The following is an 18,277-nucleotide window of genomic DNA, read 5'->3' on the forward strand; positions in this document are numbered from 1 at the left end:
CTCCCATCTCCCAAAAACATGCCAGTAGGTGGACCCAGGTCCTGTCCCAGAAACACTGGGCATGAAGCAGGAATACACCCTGGATGGGACACCAGTCCATCACAGGGCACCATGCACACACATTCACACCTAGGGGTAATTTAGTGTAGCCAATCCACATACTGGCATGTTTTTGGGAAATGGGAGGAAATCAAAAACCCTGGAGGAGCCCATGCACAGAAATTCCACACAGACCCAAGCTCAGGATCAAACCTGGGATCCTGGAGCTATGAGGCATTTAAGGTGTATTCCCACCTCACGCCCAGTGTTCCTGACCGGCTCTGGATCCTGACCAGGATAAAGCAGTTACTGATGATCAATGAATGAATGAATGAATGAATGAAGGAATGGAAAACTAAGACCATTATCCTATATTATTAATATGCAGCATACACAGAACTTTGAGTTTAAAAGATATTAATATATTTTTAATTTATTATATAACAATATACTCCATGTCTTGATTAAACTGTCATGATCCCGAATAAATGAAATTTAGTAAGCAAACAAGGCAAAGACAAATCATATTGCCTCAGAAACATCCATAACAATACATATCCTCCAGATTTAAACGAATTTAGAAACACAGTCTCTCTATACCTGCACCTGGTGTGCTCTATCAGGGTGAACTTACATTGCACTTAGATTGATCAAGACTGACAGTGTCCAAATCCATATAAACACCATATCAACAAAGCTACACTCTACATAGTACAGTAGCATGGAAGATTGTGGTTAGGATGCAGCCTGTGTGTGTTTTTCTTTCTTTTTTTTTGGTTTGTGTCTAGAAGCCGATCAGCGTGGCCCCGCCCCTCCGCTACGTGAGCAGCACCGGTTGCCTTGGGAGCGAGAAGCGCCATACAGACTTGAAGAGCAGTGAGGTCGCAGGCTTCCCCGACGATGTGAGGCGATGAAACTGCTTTAGATATATGTAATATATATAGTATGTACACAGCGTTTTGTTTGAGAAGAGTGTGAAGGTGAAGAATACGTCGCTTTGGTGTTTTTTGGGTGGTATTGAAATCCATATGCTGAGGTGAAAGAGCTCAGAGCAGCCATGTCTCAGCAGCAGCAGCAGCAGCAGCGGGTGGTTCAGCTGTCAGCCGCCGCGCTCGCTGTGGTGCTGCGGAGCGACCACGACGACTCAGCCAGCCCCAGCAGCGGCCACGACGTTTTCCTGGATTTTAAGTCCCAAAATCTGCGCAGCTTCTGGAATAAAAGGCTCGTGAAGGCAGTATCCGAAGTTTACTTTCAGGGCTGGATGGCAAATTCTGTGCTGCTGGTTCAGGGAAGTGGCAGTAATTTGGAGGTGCTGAGGGAAGCATGGATGCGCAGAGCTCTCAGGTCACCCAAAGGATTCACTATCAAAGCAGTGGGTAGGTTCTCCAAAATCCTCTACATGCATAACAGCTACTCAAGAAGATAACCTGAATCTCTGTGCAGGTCATTGCTTTGTGCTCTGAAACTCTGGAGCAGAGCAAAGTCTAGCTAATGGCAGTAGACTGAGGATCAGGGGAAGGAAATGTGAAGGTTTGTTTACACAGTACCTTGCCAAGGTCAGCATGGTGATAGGTCATAAAATTTTAAAATGCCCACAGTAGTCTATTCGCAGTAGGTCAGTGAGGTAACATGTCTTTCTGGAGCTCAGTGGACAATCAAACCACCTTTATATGTTCTATTAATGTCAAGGTCGTAAACTGTGGATATAAGAGCAAGCTTGAGTTCCAGCCAGGAAACTCCAGGATATGGATATATTACACGTACAACACAAACAAGGCATCAAGATCAAGTAATCCATCACAGAACTGCACGTACATTTTGTCTGCTCACATTTGCCAAGCAATAATCATCTCTCGCCTTAGTGGACAGTCCGTCTCACATGATAAAATCTTTGTATAAAGCTTCCCTCATTAATGTGTCCGTTACGGATTATTTTTCATAGAGACCTTGCAGATAAATAGTTTCTAGTTTAAGTTTAAGTACAAGAAAAGCACAGTGTAGAGTATTGGATCCTTGAGTTTAACCTGAACTGCAGTTTGCTGAGAGACCTCAACATGCCTGAAGGATAACTGTGTACGTGCAGCATTACTGTATTATTTCCACATAACAGGAAATAAATTGTAAGTGGAGGGTGGCCTTTAACCCCAAATAGCAACAACATCTTCTCCACACACAGACCCAGATACACACAGCCTGCAGTATTGTCTAACCTTGTGTAAATTCTGCTCTGAAATGCTTAGGCATTCTGAACACAAGGATTTCTGGTCTTGGAACAATCACTGTACAGTGACAACAGTTAAGGATAGTGTTTTTACTGGACACATGTTGAGGTGACAGGTCTGTGGTGACAGTGTGGTCGTGGCCCTACACACATGGTCGCTGCTGCTGAACCCACACAAAGCCATCAGCACTGTGTGAGATCAGCCATTTGCTCCTGCTGTCAGGGCAATGGAAGGTGGAGGTCAGCACAGGCAGTGCATGTGAAGAGAGAGCATAAAGCTGTGGAATTTAACTGGCAAGACCACACAATGGGATTGTCTGCAATGGTTGGGGACTTTAACTCCTCTGGCGCACAAACACTTGCGCTTTTGTAACTTCAGGGCAGACAAAAAAGCTGTTGCCTTGGTGTGAGCTCAGCCCTGTGGCACTGTAATTTACTATCTATTCACGAGGGGTACAGTGGTGAGCTATCTTGTCTCCAGTGGCTGTCCAAGAGACCAGTTTATAAGGCCAGGTCACGGACATTCATTCGTCTTTCCTCACTGCCTGCTGAATGTCTCAGTTGCTTTATTGCAACAAGAAGTGGGGTTTCAGTCACTGCTAATCTGTGGTTGATATTTTTACCTGGGTCAGTGTTTAGTTTTGGGTATCTTTTTCACGTTGTAAAAGCCAGGCATGTTATCTTAAAGAGTCTCTTTCCAGACCTTCTCTTTCCAGACCAATGTTTCCCCAGCAGGAGCTGGTTAGTGCCGCTCTGTGATTACCTATCAGTGGCTGTGATGATGAATTAGCCCATCACTCCTCATTCCTGTCATGATTATCAGTGTACATTAAGTGTAAAGATGGATGGTTCCCTGCTGCTGTTAAACCTGGCCGCTGGAGGATGAAGAGATTCTGTTCAGTGTAGACAGTCTGTTGTACATGGCACTCAAATTGATCTTTGTAAGCCTGAGTTGTTTTCAGAGTCTGTACTGCAGCTCTATTTACTGATGTTACAATGGTTAAAGGACATGAACATGTACTGTGCAATTCAGTTAGTTGTTGTTTTTGCTTTGAACAGGGTGTCGTTATCAAAAGGCTAGTTTGAATGCTTATATCTTTTTCATAGGCCAGTGGTCTTGCTGTGGACTGCAGGAAATTCACCATAAATAATTTAGAAGTGCATTTCGAATAAAAAAAAAAACTAAATGATGTACACCACAATGATATGTTTTGACACGTTTTAATACTCTTTAGTGAAAAGTCTTGTCAAGACCATCTCTGTAATCTGCGCTTATCTGGTGAAATTTGACGCTGCACCCACAATGGTTGCCTGATCTCTCTGCATTATTGAGTAGCTCCAGATCCAGCTCACAACAGGAGGCAATCTAAGTGCTAAAACATTCACACAGAGCCATACAGAATGCAATAAAGTGCCTGGTAATGTGAACCACCACAGAGTCCAGTGCTCTATTTAAGGCTTGCCATGTATATTCTAGCTGAAATCTTTTAATTCCTCCTCTCAGGTTCTTGTGTATAAGTAAAACATAGCGGCCTCCTCACTATTATTAGAAGTTTTCAGTATTCAGTGGAACTGTAAGCTAATCTCTGTGTGACAATGTTTTTAGAGAACTCACCCCTGACTGGTTGTTTTGGAGTCAGATTGCTTGGCCCCAGATCCCTATGTTTTGTAAATATCTCACATAGAACTGAGGGGTCATTCATCAGTGTGGGCCACGTCTCATACGTCTCCTATATCTCAGCATATTAGCCATGACCAGGCTCCATGCTGGACTGCTGTATCCAGACGGGAACGTCTTGGAGAGCTTACACATTGAAAGTAACACTCACAGTTAACCGGACACCAAAGGTCACGGCTCCCCTCCTCTCTTCATGGAGCTCATTGTGGACGTGGACAGATAAACAGTAAATCCAGGTGTGCCCCAGGCACAGATGAGGCCCCGTTCAGCCAACATACACTTGTAAAAGAACACAAGATTTCTCTCGTTAAGGCATACCTTGCTTTATTGCCTGAGTTATTAAGGTCCAATATGAATATGTTTATTCACTAAACATGCAAATTGCATTAGTAAGACTACATGCAATTGCATACAGTGCATTCAAAGTCCCAGTGTCAAATACCTTTATATATACTATATATATATATATATTGATATGAAGCAAAGATAATTCAAAACATATCTGAAAAATGACTAGAATGATCGTATAAAGGACATGCGCTCTCTGGATACCTTGTGTAGGAATAGAGAGACTGGATCTGGTTTCTAAGAAGGCTACCGCTGGAATGTTTTCTTGTGGTAACCAAACACCAAACCACAGTCTACCACAAGCAGCTGTGTGTGGTGCCTTCTTGACTTCACCGTCGTGCTCAAATGAATCCTCGTATCCTTTATCCATCACTGTATTTAAACAAACCTTGACAGCAAGCAGATGGATGACTTTGAGCCATTAGTTGTGATCTCATCACTGGAGTTGTCTTCTTCATAGAAACTCCGCCTAGTTCTTTTCATGCCTAGACTAATTTCACTTTTTTTTTTACCTGAAATTAATCAGACATGAGATTATTTATTTTGATTGTGGAAGCTCCGCTGTTGCTTTTGTTTTTTGTTTTTTTGTCTATGGATGTCTGTGTGCATGAACAGCCCAGGAGTAATGAACATGTGTCTGTTTTTTCATTAGAGAGAAAAGAGGAGTTTGTGTGGGTTGTTATGAATGCCTTTTTTCCTTTCAGGATGTAGCTGAGTCTGGCTCCATTTATAAGCTCTAATATGGAACATGACCTTGGCCTCGATTCTAGAAACTGACCTCTGTCTCAGAGTACACTGGACATCATTTGCCGCATCCTTTTCCCATTAGAGGAAGCTCCACAAATTTATGGCCTACAAGCAATCAGAGTCCTGGGCTGATAAACAAATTAAAAGAAATTAGCCAGCTTCCCTACAGTTAAGCAGAAAGTCTTTTCTGTCTGCCTATTTGTGAATCCCACCTTGCTCTCATTTTCTTGCTGCTTTTCTTGTGGAAGGAAATTTTATCAAGTACCGGTGTAAATTTACAGTCCAGTGAAGATTTTTACCTCCAAAAAGGGATTCTCGTTGCACTGCCTTAGTTTCATGCTCTTGCTTGACTGAAATCAAGACATACTGTGCTTTTAACTCTAAAGCTGTTCGGGATTTAGGCCATGATTAAGCTGTTACACTGGTAAAGGCCTCCCAGTGTAAGGATAACAAACTTTGAATCTGATGTAGTTCAGTCTTAGTTTGAGGAAATAGCTCTCATCTGGTGTGAATTACTGTCATGGACCTTGATTAGTAGTGTGTGAGTGCTATAAACCTTAGGCCCCACCAGCTTCTGGAGGTGAGACTAGCTTGAAACACCTGGAATGTTTAAACAACTCAAGGAGCAAATTTTGTGAAATGGAGCTCCCACAATTTTTCTGGACTTTCTCTGTCAAACAAGCAATAGAGGGCAGGGAACAACAGGGTGAGTGAAGATGCATGGGAAATATTTATGTGGCAGGGTATTTATGTGACATTTGATTAAATGTCATTTTGAAATAAATTTTAGAAGGATTCTTTTGCTCAAAGCAAACATACTAAAAATTCTAAATTGATGAAAAATACAGTATATAATCTGGTGATTGTGTAAAACATGTAATGATGACATTGTTATATAATAATTATAAGTTATTCTCTTTACATTTAGAACATTGAATTTTCTCAGCTGTATTTGCTAAGCAGTGCCATTTGGCAAATATTTGGCACAAGCTTACAAATGTCAGTGACCCTCCCTTTTTGTAAAATGATGCCAGATGTTTTGTAAGGTTACTGGGTTACTCTCCTGTCTGCAGTGAATATGTGTGTATGTATATATATATATATATATATATATATATATATATATATATATATAATTTATTATATACATTTATATAAATTTGTATATTCTCAACAATGTAGGAGTATCATTAATATCATTTTGTTAGCTTTGCTATTTTGTCATGGGAAATAGCACACCATTTGTGTCTTTATTTTACTTTACCCTGACAAATAAAAAAATATTGATTGGGTTCACTGGGCTGATTTAAATGTTAAATCAATAGTAGTAAAGCAATTAAAAAGCACTTAGTAAAAGGATATTTTTAAGGTTATCACATTTTTTTTACTGCACAAAATATGGATGTAGTTTTAAGGGAATACTTGTGAGCTTCTCTTGTTAATCATTGCACATGTCCACATAATCGACTAGGGCACCCACACATGATCACCCAGTGGAACAGCACGTAGCTAGAGTAGTGAGCTGAGGAACATAAAAAAAAAACAAAAAAAAACGTAAATCTGTGTGAAATACACCCGCATCAGTGTAAAGTGTTAAGTATCAGTATTCAGCAAAAACAAATACTGTCTAATGGAGTACAGAGAAGCTTGATAGTTTGGTCAGTCCTGGACTAGTATGTTCAGTTCACTCTGGGAATCATTGCTGCATATCAGTTTTGGACAGCTACTCTTTTGAGACAACATGATTATTAACACATGAATGAAATTGTCTCAGCAGCAAGGCCTCACAGCTCCAGACTCCAGGGTTCCATCCAAAGCTCCAGTTCATGTCTGCAAAATTTCACATCTTCACTGACATTTCTTCCAGCTAACCTGGATTCCACCATCTTGTGAAAAGGTTAAATCTAGAGACCTAAAGGGTTCTTTGACTTCTTTGACAGTAAAGAAGTTTCTGTTCAAATAGGGTTACAGTTAGAACCATTGTAGTAATGAAGAACCCTTAACTTTCCAAAGAATTTTTGTTACTGTGATCTTTACTGAAATACGGTATGTTTCAGTACACTTACCACTGTATCAGGAAGCCTGCATCTTGTAGTGAAATGAAAAACCATTAGCGTTAGCATATGCAGAAGGATTAAGACAGCTCATGATTGTTCTAAGTGAATAATGCTGATGTTTTCTAAACAGCACGTCAGATGCTGAGAGCTTTGATTTCTAGACTACTATGTCATATAGCCAGCAAAACCGCAATGGAATTTGGGTAAGGGGTGGTGGGTTTCAGCATCAATCCTTTCTTCAAGTAAATCAACTAATCATAGACTTGATGAGGCAGGATTTATTGCCTCCATTCTTCATGCGTGTTGTGCACGATCGGACTCGTCCCTCTCAGTTACATAGTGAAGCAGTACTGAGACCAGGTGTAATTGCACAACTCCTGGCAGCTGTGCTGATTGAGGCAGCAGTGTGTGGGTACAAGGCAAACAGAGCTGAGGAGACACAGATCTCCTCAGATTAGTAACAGATTTAAAGTCCTGTGGAAAAAAAATCAGCACTTGGGGAACAGTTTTGCAAGTGGGTTTATACTGGAGGACCAAGTGGATAAAGGACTTGCCAGGAATAAGATTTCAGCTAATAGTTACATGTAGGGGTGGGCAGTATGACAAAAATATCATATCACAATTCTCTAAGGAATTTCTGCAATACACGATATGTATCACGATGTAAAGGTTTACTCACAAACCTTGCCAGCAATCCAGTAATTTAAAAAGAGTTTTAAAAAAAATCATTCAATTATTTATGTGTCATGTAATGGAGGTGAAGGCAGATGCAAGTGCAGATGTGAATTTTAATGAAAAATGAACAATCCAGACAACGTAAACTTAAACACACAAAAAACATGAAATAGGATCTCGAAGCAAAAGACATACATGAACTAAAGAACAGAACCTCACTACTTAGCAGCAGTGTAAGACAAAAGCTAGATAATAAGTGAGGTGCAAGATGTGACTTAAATACTTGTGTTCATTAACAAAAACGTGACACAGGTGCAGACGGTCACGTGACATGATCCGGTGAGGTGCAGTCGCTGATGCGAAACCAAGCACCGATTTCGGCATAACCTTGACAGAGCGTGTGGCTCCCGACACACGAAATAAGTTCGAGAGGAGGTCCTGGACCACCAGACGAGATGTCTCCCAGCTGATCAGGGCCAACAGGAGATGCAACGCCATCCCTCAGGCAATGAGACGGCACAATCTCCTCCACGTACCTGAGGTGTGGTGCGACATCCAAGGTGGAGCATGAGCACGGAGCAACGGCCACCCTGAAGCCAGCAGGGGGAGCAAAGTTCAAGGCGGAGCCAGGGGGAAACGACATTCTCCACGAAGCCAGAGAGGGGAGCAACATCCTCCGCGGAGCTGTGGGAGGGGGTGTCACATCCTCCGCAGAGACAGAAGGGGGAGCGACATACTCCACGAGGCCAGAGGGTGGAGCGACGTTCTCCATGAAGCAAGAGGGTTGAGCGATGTCCTCCGTGTAGCAAGAAGGGAGAGTGATGTACACCATGAAGCAGGGGGAGGAACAATGTTCTCAGTGGAGCAAGGAGGTGGGGCGACTTCCTTAGCCAAGCAGGATGGTACAGCAACATTCTCAGTGGAGCAAGGAGGCAGAGCAGCGTCCTCGGTGGAGTAGGAAGGTGGAGCAGCATCCAAAGTGGATCTGAGTGTAGTGACATACAAGACGGAGCAGGTACATGGAGTGATGTCCATGGAGAGTCTGAGATCTGTAGTGGCATCTTCTGTTGGGAAGGGAGGCAGAACAACGTCCTCAGCGGAGCAAGGAGGCAGAGCGATGTCCGAAGTGGGGCAGGGAGGGTGGGAGATGGCTCCAGCCAGACTGGAAACCCCCCGAAAAACATTCCCTGAGGAGGCGCATGACATCAGGCCTAGCCATGAGATGGTCCAGGAAGGCATCAATCCAGTCAAGCTGTCTCTGGTTCTCCCGTATTTGCTCACCCTGGTCCCACATGCATTGAAAAAAATCTGCTGCAGCCATTCCTTTGGTCTAGCTTTCTGTCATGTCTAAGGTGGATGCAAGTGCAGACATGAATTTTAATGAAAAACCAACAATCCAAACAATGGTAAATGTAGACACACAAAAAACATGAACTAGGATCTTGAGGCAAAAGACATACATAGACTAAAGAACAAGAACATCACTACTTAACAGCAGCGTGAGCTAGACAATTAGTGAGGTGCAAGACGTGACTTAAATACTCATTAACAAATACATGACAAAAGTGCAGACGGTCATGTGACATGATCCGCCGAGGTGCAGTGGCTGATGGGATACATAGCCAAGACTAAAGTGCAGATTTCGGCATAACCATGACAATATAATGTCTACAAAAATGCTTTTATAATTAAAAATAGATCATTTTATATAATTATATAAACACTGAAAAGGAGAAAAATTTAAAATTTGTACAATTGTTTTTTTTTGCATTTCACAATTTTAAAGAATAAGCACAAAATTCAAAAAACAAATCAGCTGCTTTAATCAGGTTGTAATTAGATTTATTTTATAAGAATTATAAAGAGATATCAGAACAGCCTCAGAAAAAGCATGCTGTGACAAAATGTATCACAATATCAGTGTTATATGATTATATGACCCATCCCTAATTCCATGGTCCAGACAAAGCTCATAAAAACTGATTTCTCCACCAGGGAGCTCATATTTGGACTACATTAGAATCAAATTTGACTAGTTCTTTGACAGAGGTACAATGGCTTTATGTTCAATAAGTAGACGCAGTATTATCCAGGTACTGTATTTGGCTGAATAAAAGCTCAGACTGAGTAATCAAGTCATAGTGCTTTTAGTGTTTGTGTAGTTCAGAAAGTTTCAATCTAGGACATTAGTTGTATCTCTCCAGCTCTAATAACACTGTAGACATGTGCAATAGTCTAGAAATAGTTAAATACCCTGAGCTTCATATAGGCAGCTTGCACAGGTTAGCTTTTATCCACTACCTTCCCCCTCCCAGAGGGAAAAGCACATTCTGAGAAATGCCTCTGCATTTGCTTTTGCTAACTACTTTTGGACTGAGCAGAGTGGACTGAAAGGAATCTTGTTTGTGGTCGTGATGAGGAATGAGTCTCACCACATTAAAATGAAATCTTTATTAGTTCAGAGGGTCAGTCTTTCTCTCTCTCTCTCTCTCTCTCTCTCTCTATCTCTCACTCTCTCTTGGTGTGTGTGTGTGTGTGTGTGTGTGTGCTACTACATCAAGAGTTAATTACCTCTGTGGTTTCCTCGTGTGAAAACTGGAGACTGAAACCACAAAGATGAATAAATTTACTCTAGTTGAGGTGCATCCTGTCTGAAATTATTTTTTCAGCCCAGATCGTATAACCACATCTAAATCAAATATAACTATTTATAATGTTGGGGAAATAACCATCAAAAACAAACCACATTTCTTCTTAAAACGGACAAAAGCTCTATTGCCTTATTACTACAAGCATCAGCAGTCCATATGACTGTTAGTAAATTATGCATAATCAGTACACAAAGATCATCAAATTGTCCATAATATCAATGACCTAGTGTGATTTGAAGTAACGTGATTAGATTTAAGCAGATGATTGTTGCATGATTTCAACCAGCAAATGAACATAAATATGTCATGTTTGACGTCTGGCATCTGCTTTCAATTAGTTCAAATGGAGAAGAATGGTGCAAAAACAAAACATGCTTTTACCTAGAGTGTACAAGCACCACATCAAAATATAAAATATTATATAATATAATATCAAAATATATATTATCTCTGCTAGATAACATTCAGTATTTGACGGTCCAAAGCACAAAAACCCAGTGACCCTTTATTAGGAAAGCAATTCCACCCCAAATGGAAGTCACTACTTACATTAATACTTTAGTCTGCTGCCACCCTGTTCAAGCTTTTGTGCCATGCTGTGTAGTTACCATGGTACCTTGTAGAGTATTCATGGTAAATGAGACAAAGATTTTAATGTTTGGAGGCAGCCTCAAGTTACAATGAACACACAAAGTCTTCCCCCCTGAGAGAGAGTGGAAGTTACATTTACCCCCCGGCAGTGATCAACTAAATTCATTAATTCATTCATGTTTTTCCACCTGTTTCTGAAAATTGTCCAACTAAAGCACAACTAAAATGTGAACATGGTTTGGTAGTACATTTTAAAAGTATACGGTAATATTGTTCTCTAAGGTGTAATATTGTTCTCCTATCCAGGGCTTGTGCTGAGATCTATTTGATCTGTTTAGTGTAAAATAAAGTACTGCGATGTTCCTTATTATATTTACGTTAAAAATGTTCATGTACAAAAAACCTTTACAATCGAATGTTCTATTCTAGAAAAAAAAGATGTTATGTAACTGATACAGTAATTAGTAAAAAAGTGTGCATGTGAATCTCTCTCTCTCTCTCTCTCTCTCTCTCCACCACATTATAACCAATCAGGATGTCACGGTTTCCATATTGAATATGACAACAGGAAATAGGCTATATGAAAGGCCAAAACAACCAAGATCTGGACCTCGGTGTCCTCACAGCTACTCATGGCCCTGCTCCTGCCAGTGAAATGAGACACACATTTATAAGTGGAGTGTGGTATTCTTTCCCCTGTTTCCTCTTTCAGTGGCCCCAGTTGGTAGGACAGAATATGCTACTGGGAAAGAGGGAGAATATTCACTCACTTTCAGTAACCGCTTATCCTGGTTAGGGTCATGGTGGAATCCGGTGCTTATCCTGAGAACACTGGGCATGAGGTGGGAACACACCCTGGATAGGATGCTGGTCCTTCATAGGCCACCATTCACACACGTTCACACATATATTCACATCTAGGGGAAATTTACCTCAGCCAAGCCACCTAGTGGAGAAAACCCATGTGGACACGGGGAGAATGTGCACAGAAATTCCATGCAGAATGTAGCCCAAGTTCAGGATCGGACCTGGGACCCTGTAATTGTGAGGAGGCAACACTACCCACTGCAACCCCGTGCTGCCAAGAGGGAGAATATAGAACAAGAAAACAAGAATGTGACAAGTGTTATCTCTAAACACTGAACTAAGATAACAAGACCTATTTTATTAGCTTATATCTGTTGAATACAAGCAACAACAGAGGAATTCAACACTTTCACTATGCAGTCAGGATGTAAGGTATTTACTTTGGAACAGGGATTCATAAGGGTAAAAACTGAAGAGAAAGGCATATATGTGCAGTGTGTGTGTGTGTCAAGACTTGTGTGATACCAAAGTTGCGTGAGAAAAATGCCACTCGCAACACAGTAGTGAAATTGTGTAATATGCACAATATATAAACAGAATGTGTGCCCTCAAGCCATTGCAGTGTGTGCGGTTCATTCCCTTTTTCGAGTCCTTGGACTTCACTGATGTAATTTACCAAAAGCACTGACATTGTCTCTTTAAATGTTATATAGGAGTTTTAGTGCTGAGTGGCCAATATGCAACACATGCTGAGTAAAGTGGGATAAATTTAATCACAGTAATTATATATGCACTTGTATGTGGTGTGTGTATGCCCTCAACCTTCACACAGAAGAAAAAACTGTAACCCATCTCCTGGTTATAATTAATCCATTGGGGTTAATTGTTAATTCTCAAAAAAAAAGAAAAAAAAAACAGATGTAGGGATAGTTGGTTGTAGATTGAAATCCATGTCTTTTTTGCATTTTTAGAAAGATCATGATTGCATTTTGCTACATAATTCATTGCTACAACATAACTAAAAAAAATCATATCCTGGCAGTAATTCAGTTTACATTTTTGTTGTTGTTATTTAAAAAGGGAGCTGCTTTACTGGCACAGAAAATCCCAATTAATTGTGTGATATCCAGGTGTCACTATATTTACTGATTAAAAAAAAAAAACAACATTTATGCAGCTGCATTTTTACAGTTACAGGCCTGAGTGACCACTGGTACTGTTTTACTATAGTGCACTTCAATCATTCATGCAACGTTGTGGACTGAAATTGCAGTACAGCAACAACAACAACGGACAATAGTGAGTTGCATTTGCAACAATGTTAGTGATAACTACGGTGATGATTACCTTCTCAAAACAGCAATTAGTATGGTCAGTGTTATGGATTTAACTAAGTACCATCTGTATATTTACCACTACTGCTATAAACTCTCTAATTTAAAAGTAGAGAAGGGGTATTTTACACTGTTCACAGTGTGTGTGGCCATGATGATTTGACGTCACTCCGTAAATGGGGAAGGAGCTGGTAGATGAGAATACTACCCTAAGTTGACGAGTTGAAATTTCATGTTTTCGGTGGTTTTTACCGGTTTTAGGTGGGGAATTACAAGTTGCAACTAAGCTGTGAACAGTCCAACTAACGGCATGCTTTTGGGAGGTCAGATGAAACTGGAAAACCCAGAGCAAACCCATACAAACCCAGACAAAATATGCCTTTTTTGGCTTTCTGGTTACGACCCAACCACAACTAAGAGTAAGAGTAACAAAGAGTCTGATTAGAATGATATATTGATTTGTTATAATAAAACGTTAACAAATAACAAATGTTCTGTTGCCATTTTATAATAGCTTTGATTTAGTACTTGAGTATTTCTCTGATTAATATTTTCTCTTATACCTACTCAAAGAACTAAAAGTTCCAGAATTCTTTCTGTTTCATAAAAATGTCATGGCTTTATAATTTGAAATATTTTCCCTATAATTAAGCTGTATGCCTAGTGTTAAAAATTCCGACTCTTTTATGTTTTATGTCCTAGCTTGGAGCATCAAGGATAAGGGTCTTATGTGGTTTGGGGCCTTGTGTCATGTCTGAAAAACAAGGTTTATGTAACTTTTTAATGTATCTGTTTTGGCAAGCTTTGAAGACTGCTCTCAGTCTGCTTTTGTTATTTTAGTGCAAATATGTTTATGTATAATAAGCATGGAAATGAATATTAATTGAAATTGCTCATGTGTTTTTCTCAGGTGACTTATCTCCAGTACAAATGTCACCTATCTCTCAGTCACAGTTCATTCCACTGTCTGAGGTACTATGCTCAGTCATATCCGACATGAATGTTGCTCACGTCATGGTCAACCAAGAAGCACTAATTAATCACATGATGAAGGCCCATCCAGGTACCATGTTTTAACAAATTCATAACCTATTTCAATATTATTCAGTGTATTCTTTATGTCATTTCAGTGTTTATGGAAAACCTCAACCTAGTCAGATCTTCAACATTGCAATGTTTAGTTTGTCGTTCAAGTAAAAATTTCTTTATGGTTTTCTTATAAATGTTAAGGAATGGCCATTCCCACTCAAGATATCCTCTACAATGCTCTGGGAGCTCTCATTAAAGAGAGAAAAATCTACCACACTGGAGAGGGATACTTCATTGTTACACCTCAGACATACTTTATCACCAACAACATGGTGAAGGAGAAGAACTGGTGGACAAGTGACAATGACCATCTCTCTCCTCCTCCCATCACGTACCTGATGGGTAATGAGAGCTGCATGGATGCTTCTACTGAAGTACCCATTATGGCTCACTGCAAGTCTTGTAGTTGCTTCACACCTCAAGTAACTGCTCCTCCTTCTGTCCAGGAGCAATCTATCAGCATAAGTGAATGCACTGGGAAAAACCTTAAGTGGCCCAGAGAACACAAGCCAACTGTCCAGCACCAGTCCACATCTACGGCAGCAGACTACCAGGCTAGTGAGATCAGCAAGTCTACGACCACTAGCCGTAAGGACAAGGAAAAACCCGGACGCAAATTTGGCCTCAGCTTGTTTCGTCGTAACACGGGAAAGAAAGAGAATAAGCCAAAGAAGGAATATGCCACTTTCTCTGCACAGTTCCCACCTGAGGAGTGGCCGGTCAGGGATGAGGATGATCTTAATAACCTTCCCAGAGATTTGGAGCATGCTATCATTAAACGGATCAACCCTGAGCTAACTGTTGATAACCTTGTCCGCCATACAGTCCTAATGAAGAAAATGGAAGAGAAGGCAGAGAGAGTGACAAAGGCCCTGACTACTGACAAAGGAATGTCCACAGAGATCCTGCTCCCTAAGCAGAGGCACCTTTCAACCAAAGCTAGTGGCAGAAGATCAGCCTCTAAAGCCATTCGGAGCAAGAGAAGAGGTCCCTCAGCAAAAGAGAAACAGAGGACAAAGAGTAAGGATATTCCATGTGATGATGATTTACAGGGAGATGATCTCATCCCATCTCGCCTCAGGCCTGAATTAGCCCTAGATGAGCCTGCCGATCACGAGGACTGTGCAGCTTTGGATGCAAAATTTGTCTATAAGAAACGCATAGAGGATCCATTTCAGTCGATTCCAGGATGTCATACAGCCGTCAATCATAAAGAACAAAGGAGGAGAGAAGCCAAGACCTCTAGTCGACGAGAGCGAACAGGCCACAGGTCAAAGTCCTGGGATCCTCATCATGTGAAAGGTGTCACTGAAGAGGTGAAGAAAGCCTGCATTCTGTTTGACAGATCATGTGAACAGCTTAATGAAAGAGGGCTGAATTTGGACTCCACCATAGATGCTAAAACAATCAAAGAACTTCCTGGAGACTACAGCTCTTTCTACCCTGAGAACAGCACACTGAGGATAGAAGACAAAGTCAAACAGAAAGGCAGAGAGTTCAGCGATGGGAGAGTAAAGCAGTCGAAACAGGTTTTACAAGAGAGAGGTTTAAAAGATATTTCTGATCAAAAGCTTGGTACAGACCTTGCTTCACTTTCATACGAAACAACAGAATTACCTGTGTCATGGCCCAAACCTTCAGTTCGGTGTAGACTATCTCTTCATCTAGTTAACAGTAAGGAGGAATCTGACCACTGTCCTGACCTCCTCTCCTCACATCAGCAAACTGCCAGCATGGCAAGCAGCCAACACTTGGCAAACAGTGAGAGGGTACATAGAAACACAAGCCATGCAGATAGTGAAGTACACACTGATACGGAGCACCACATTTACCAGAATGTTGAAGATGATGACGATGGATGTAGCTCCCTCTGCCTGAATGAGGAACATGTCAATGAGTTGATTCACCCTGGCACATCTCGCTGCCGCGAACCAGTCTGTTTCGATGGGAACTGGGACAGCTCTTTCATAGAAGAGAACATATTAATCCTTCATCAAGATACCAAACGAGCCCCACAGAGACAGCATGAATACAGGTGGCCACAAAATGAGCACAAGCTTGGTTTGTCCCACCTACCAGCAGATGGCAGCCCTGAGGCAAACCCGCAACGCACGGATGAGAAGCTGAATAATCCCAGCCCAGGACACTCTGACCCCACTGATACCCTGGACATCAGTATCTTTGATTACAGTCAAATGAGTGAGAGGGCCTCAGACACTGAAACAGTACTGAAGTCCGCAGATGAAGACAATGACCAAGCCAGCCACTGGATTTGTCACTCACAGGACTACAACCAGAATCAATCAGTGGATGCTGATAACCTTCAACCTGCAAGTCTGAGTCACTGTGATCGTGCTGGAGCCTGTACGGGTGAAACAGCAGAGAATCAAAGCAACACAGCAGACAGTGGGATTGACTCTCCAAGGTTAGTCACTTTTATTGATCTGGAATCTGAAATCGAATTGAATAAAACTGATAGTTAATTGAATATATTTTATTATGTTAGCTGTGTTTGTAACTGTGTTTAGCTGTGAACTTCACTTTGCTAACTTTGTGGCGGTGGATAAAAACTGATTATAGGCTATGATTAACTGCACTGAAAACACCTGTCTTATATAAATGTTATAATATTCATTTCATTACAGGGAATTATCTTTGTTTTTGTTTATTTGCAGGACACGCATGAGTCTAACCTCACCTAACTCCGTGATACTGAAAGGGCTGAAACGTCGTAATTTCCTACAGAACCTTGAAAAGCTCCACTCCAAAACCAACGGTATTCATCCTCAAAGTTCCCTGCTCCAGCTCACACCTGTCATGAATGTGTGAACAGCTGGCTGTAGATTCACACAATGTGCTTTGAGCCCATTCAGTTACCTCTGTATAATTGTGCATATTTATAGCTATTACGTGTAAATATATTTGTTAATACAATATTGAGCAGTGCATGTGGTATTTTGGGGTAATTGAACAACTGAGATAGGGTTTTTATAGTTTTTTTCTTATTAGCTATTTTTAGTACCAGGCTACTCTGTTTATAAAGAGGGTTGCATTAGTTAAATTAATCCTTTACACTTCAAATTCAAAATATGAAGACCTTTGTAAATTATGACAACAATAAAATCTTTACTAAGCAATGTCTGGGCTTCTCTGTTTTATTCATGAAGTAGAGGAACCTGAAAACTTTAGGTAAACATTAAACAGAGCATCACAGTACACTGATTACTGATTACACAGTGCACAGAGACCTACAAATCTACAACATAAACTGTTTTTAATGCATTTAAACACAGATGCTGACTGCAAAATTTAATGTGAAGATGCTGTTTGAACAAGCTTTAGTGAAGCTTATACATACGTATGGAGATTATACCTGCATAGTTAACATTTTCAAGTGGAAGGATTCAAGTTAATTGAAGTAAACAACCAGATTTCAAATGTGTGACTGTGGTGGCATTGACGCTGAAATTGGCATGAATAAGAAGAGACCCTAAAGCAGTGTCTTGCAAAATAACACATGGCAGGAAACATCAGTCTGTGCTGATATGGTTCATCTTTACTATGACACCTCTCTTTAATGGGATGCAATGCTTAGTGAGAGTATCATCATTACAGTTGCTTTTTTTATTTTCAAACTTTGTTGTCTGGTAATTACCCTGCAGTAACTGATCGTAACAAGCTTGTGGCTGCCTGTATTAAATTTCATGGGGGTAGGTAGTCAGAGAACAGACAACTTCCTTCTTGTCTTGTTCCTATGCCTGTTCCTTTCTGTTTACCAGAACTGGGGATCCATAAAACCAATAACGCTTAAAAACTTGCTTTATACGACTGGTGTGGTTGCAAGCTATAATGAAAGTGTAGTACAGAGAGTACTAGCTCGTGACCACAGGGGAAGGATGACGTTAATAACAACATAGCCTCAAACAAAATTAAGCCAAGAAGCTATCACGCTTCCCTTATGCTATAGGGTACTATCTACTGAATTTTTAGAGTAATGCTGTAATAGGCAGTTGAGAGTTGACAACATATTGTCATCCAGC

The 18,277-nt window shown here is 40.7% G+C and overlaps 1 protein-coding gene across 1 annotated transcript; it reads left to right on the forward strand.

The window, feature by feature from the left end:
- The first annotated feature begins 872 nt into the window (after positions 1-872).
- On the forward strand, positions 873-18,120 carry stox1 (storkhead box 1). Its single transcript, XM_026943192.3, has 4 exons — positions 873-1,415; positions 14,059-14,211; positions 14,379-16,662; positions 16,913-18,120. Exons 1-4 carry the CDS (start codon positions 1,097-1,099, stop codon positions 17,064-17,066), a joined length of 2,910 nt encoding a protein of 969 aa, XP_026798993.2. The 5' UTR covers positions 873-1,096; the 3' UTR covers positions 17,067-18,120.
- The last annotated feature ends 157 nt before the right edge of the window (positions 18,121-18,277 follow it).

This window comes from Pangasianodon hypophthalmus, chromosome 3, assembly GCF_027358585.1.
Source record: "Pangasianodon hypophthalmus isolate fPanHyp1 chromosome 3, fPanHyp1.pri, whole genome shotgun sequence".
Taxonomy (NCBI): Eukaryota; Metazoa; Chordata; class Actinopteri; order Siluriformes; family Pangasiidae; genus Pangasianodon; species Pangasianodon hypophthalmus.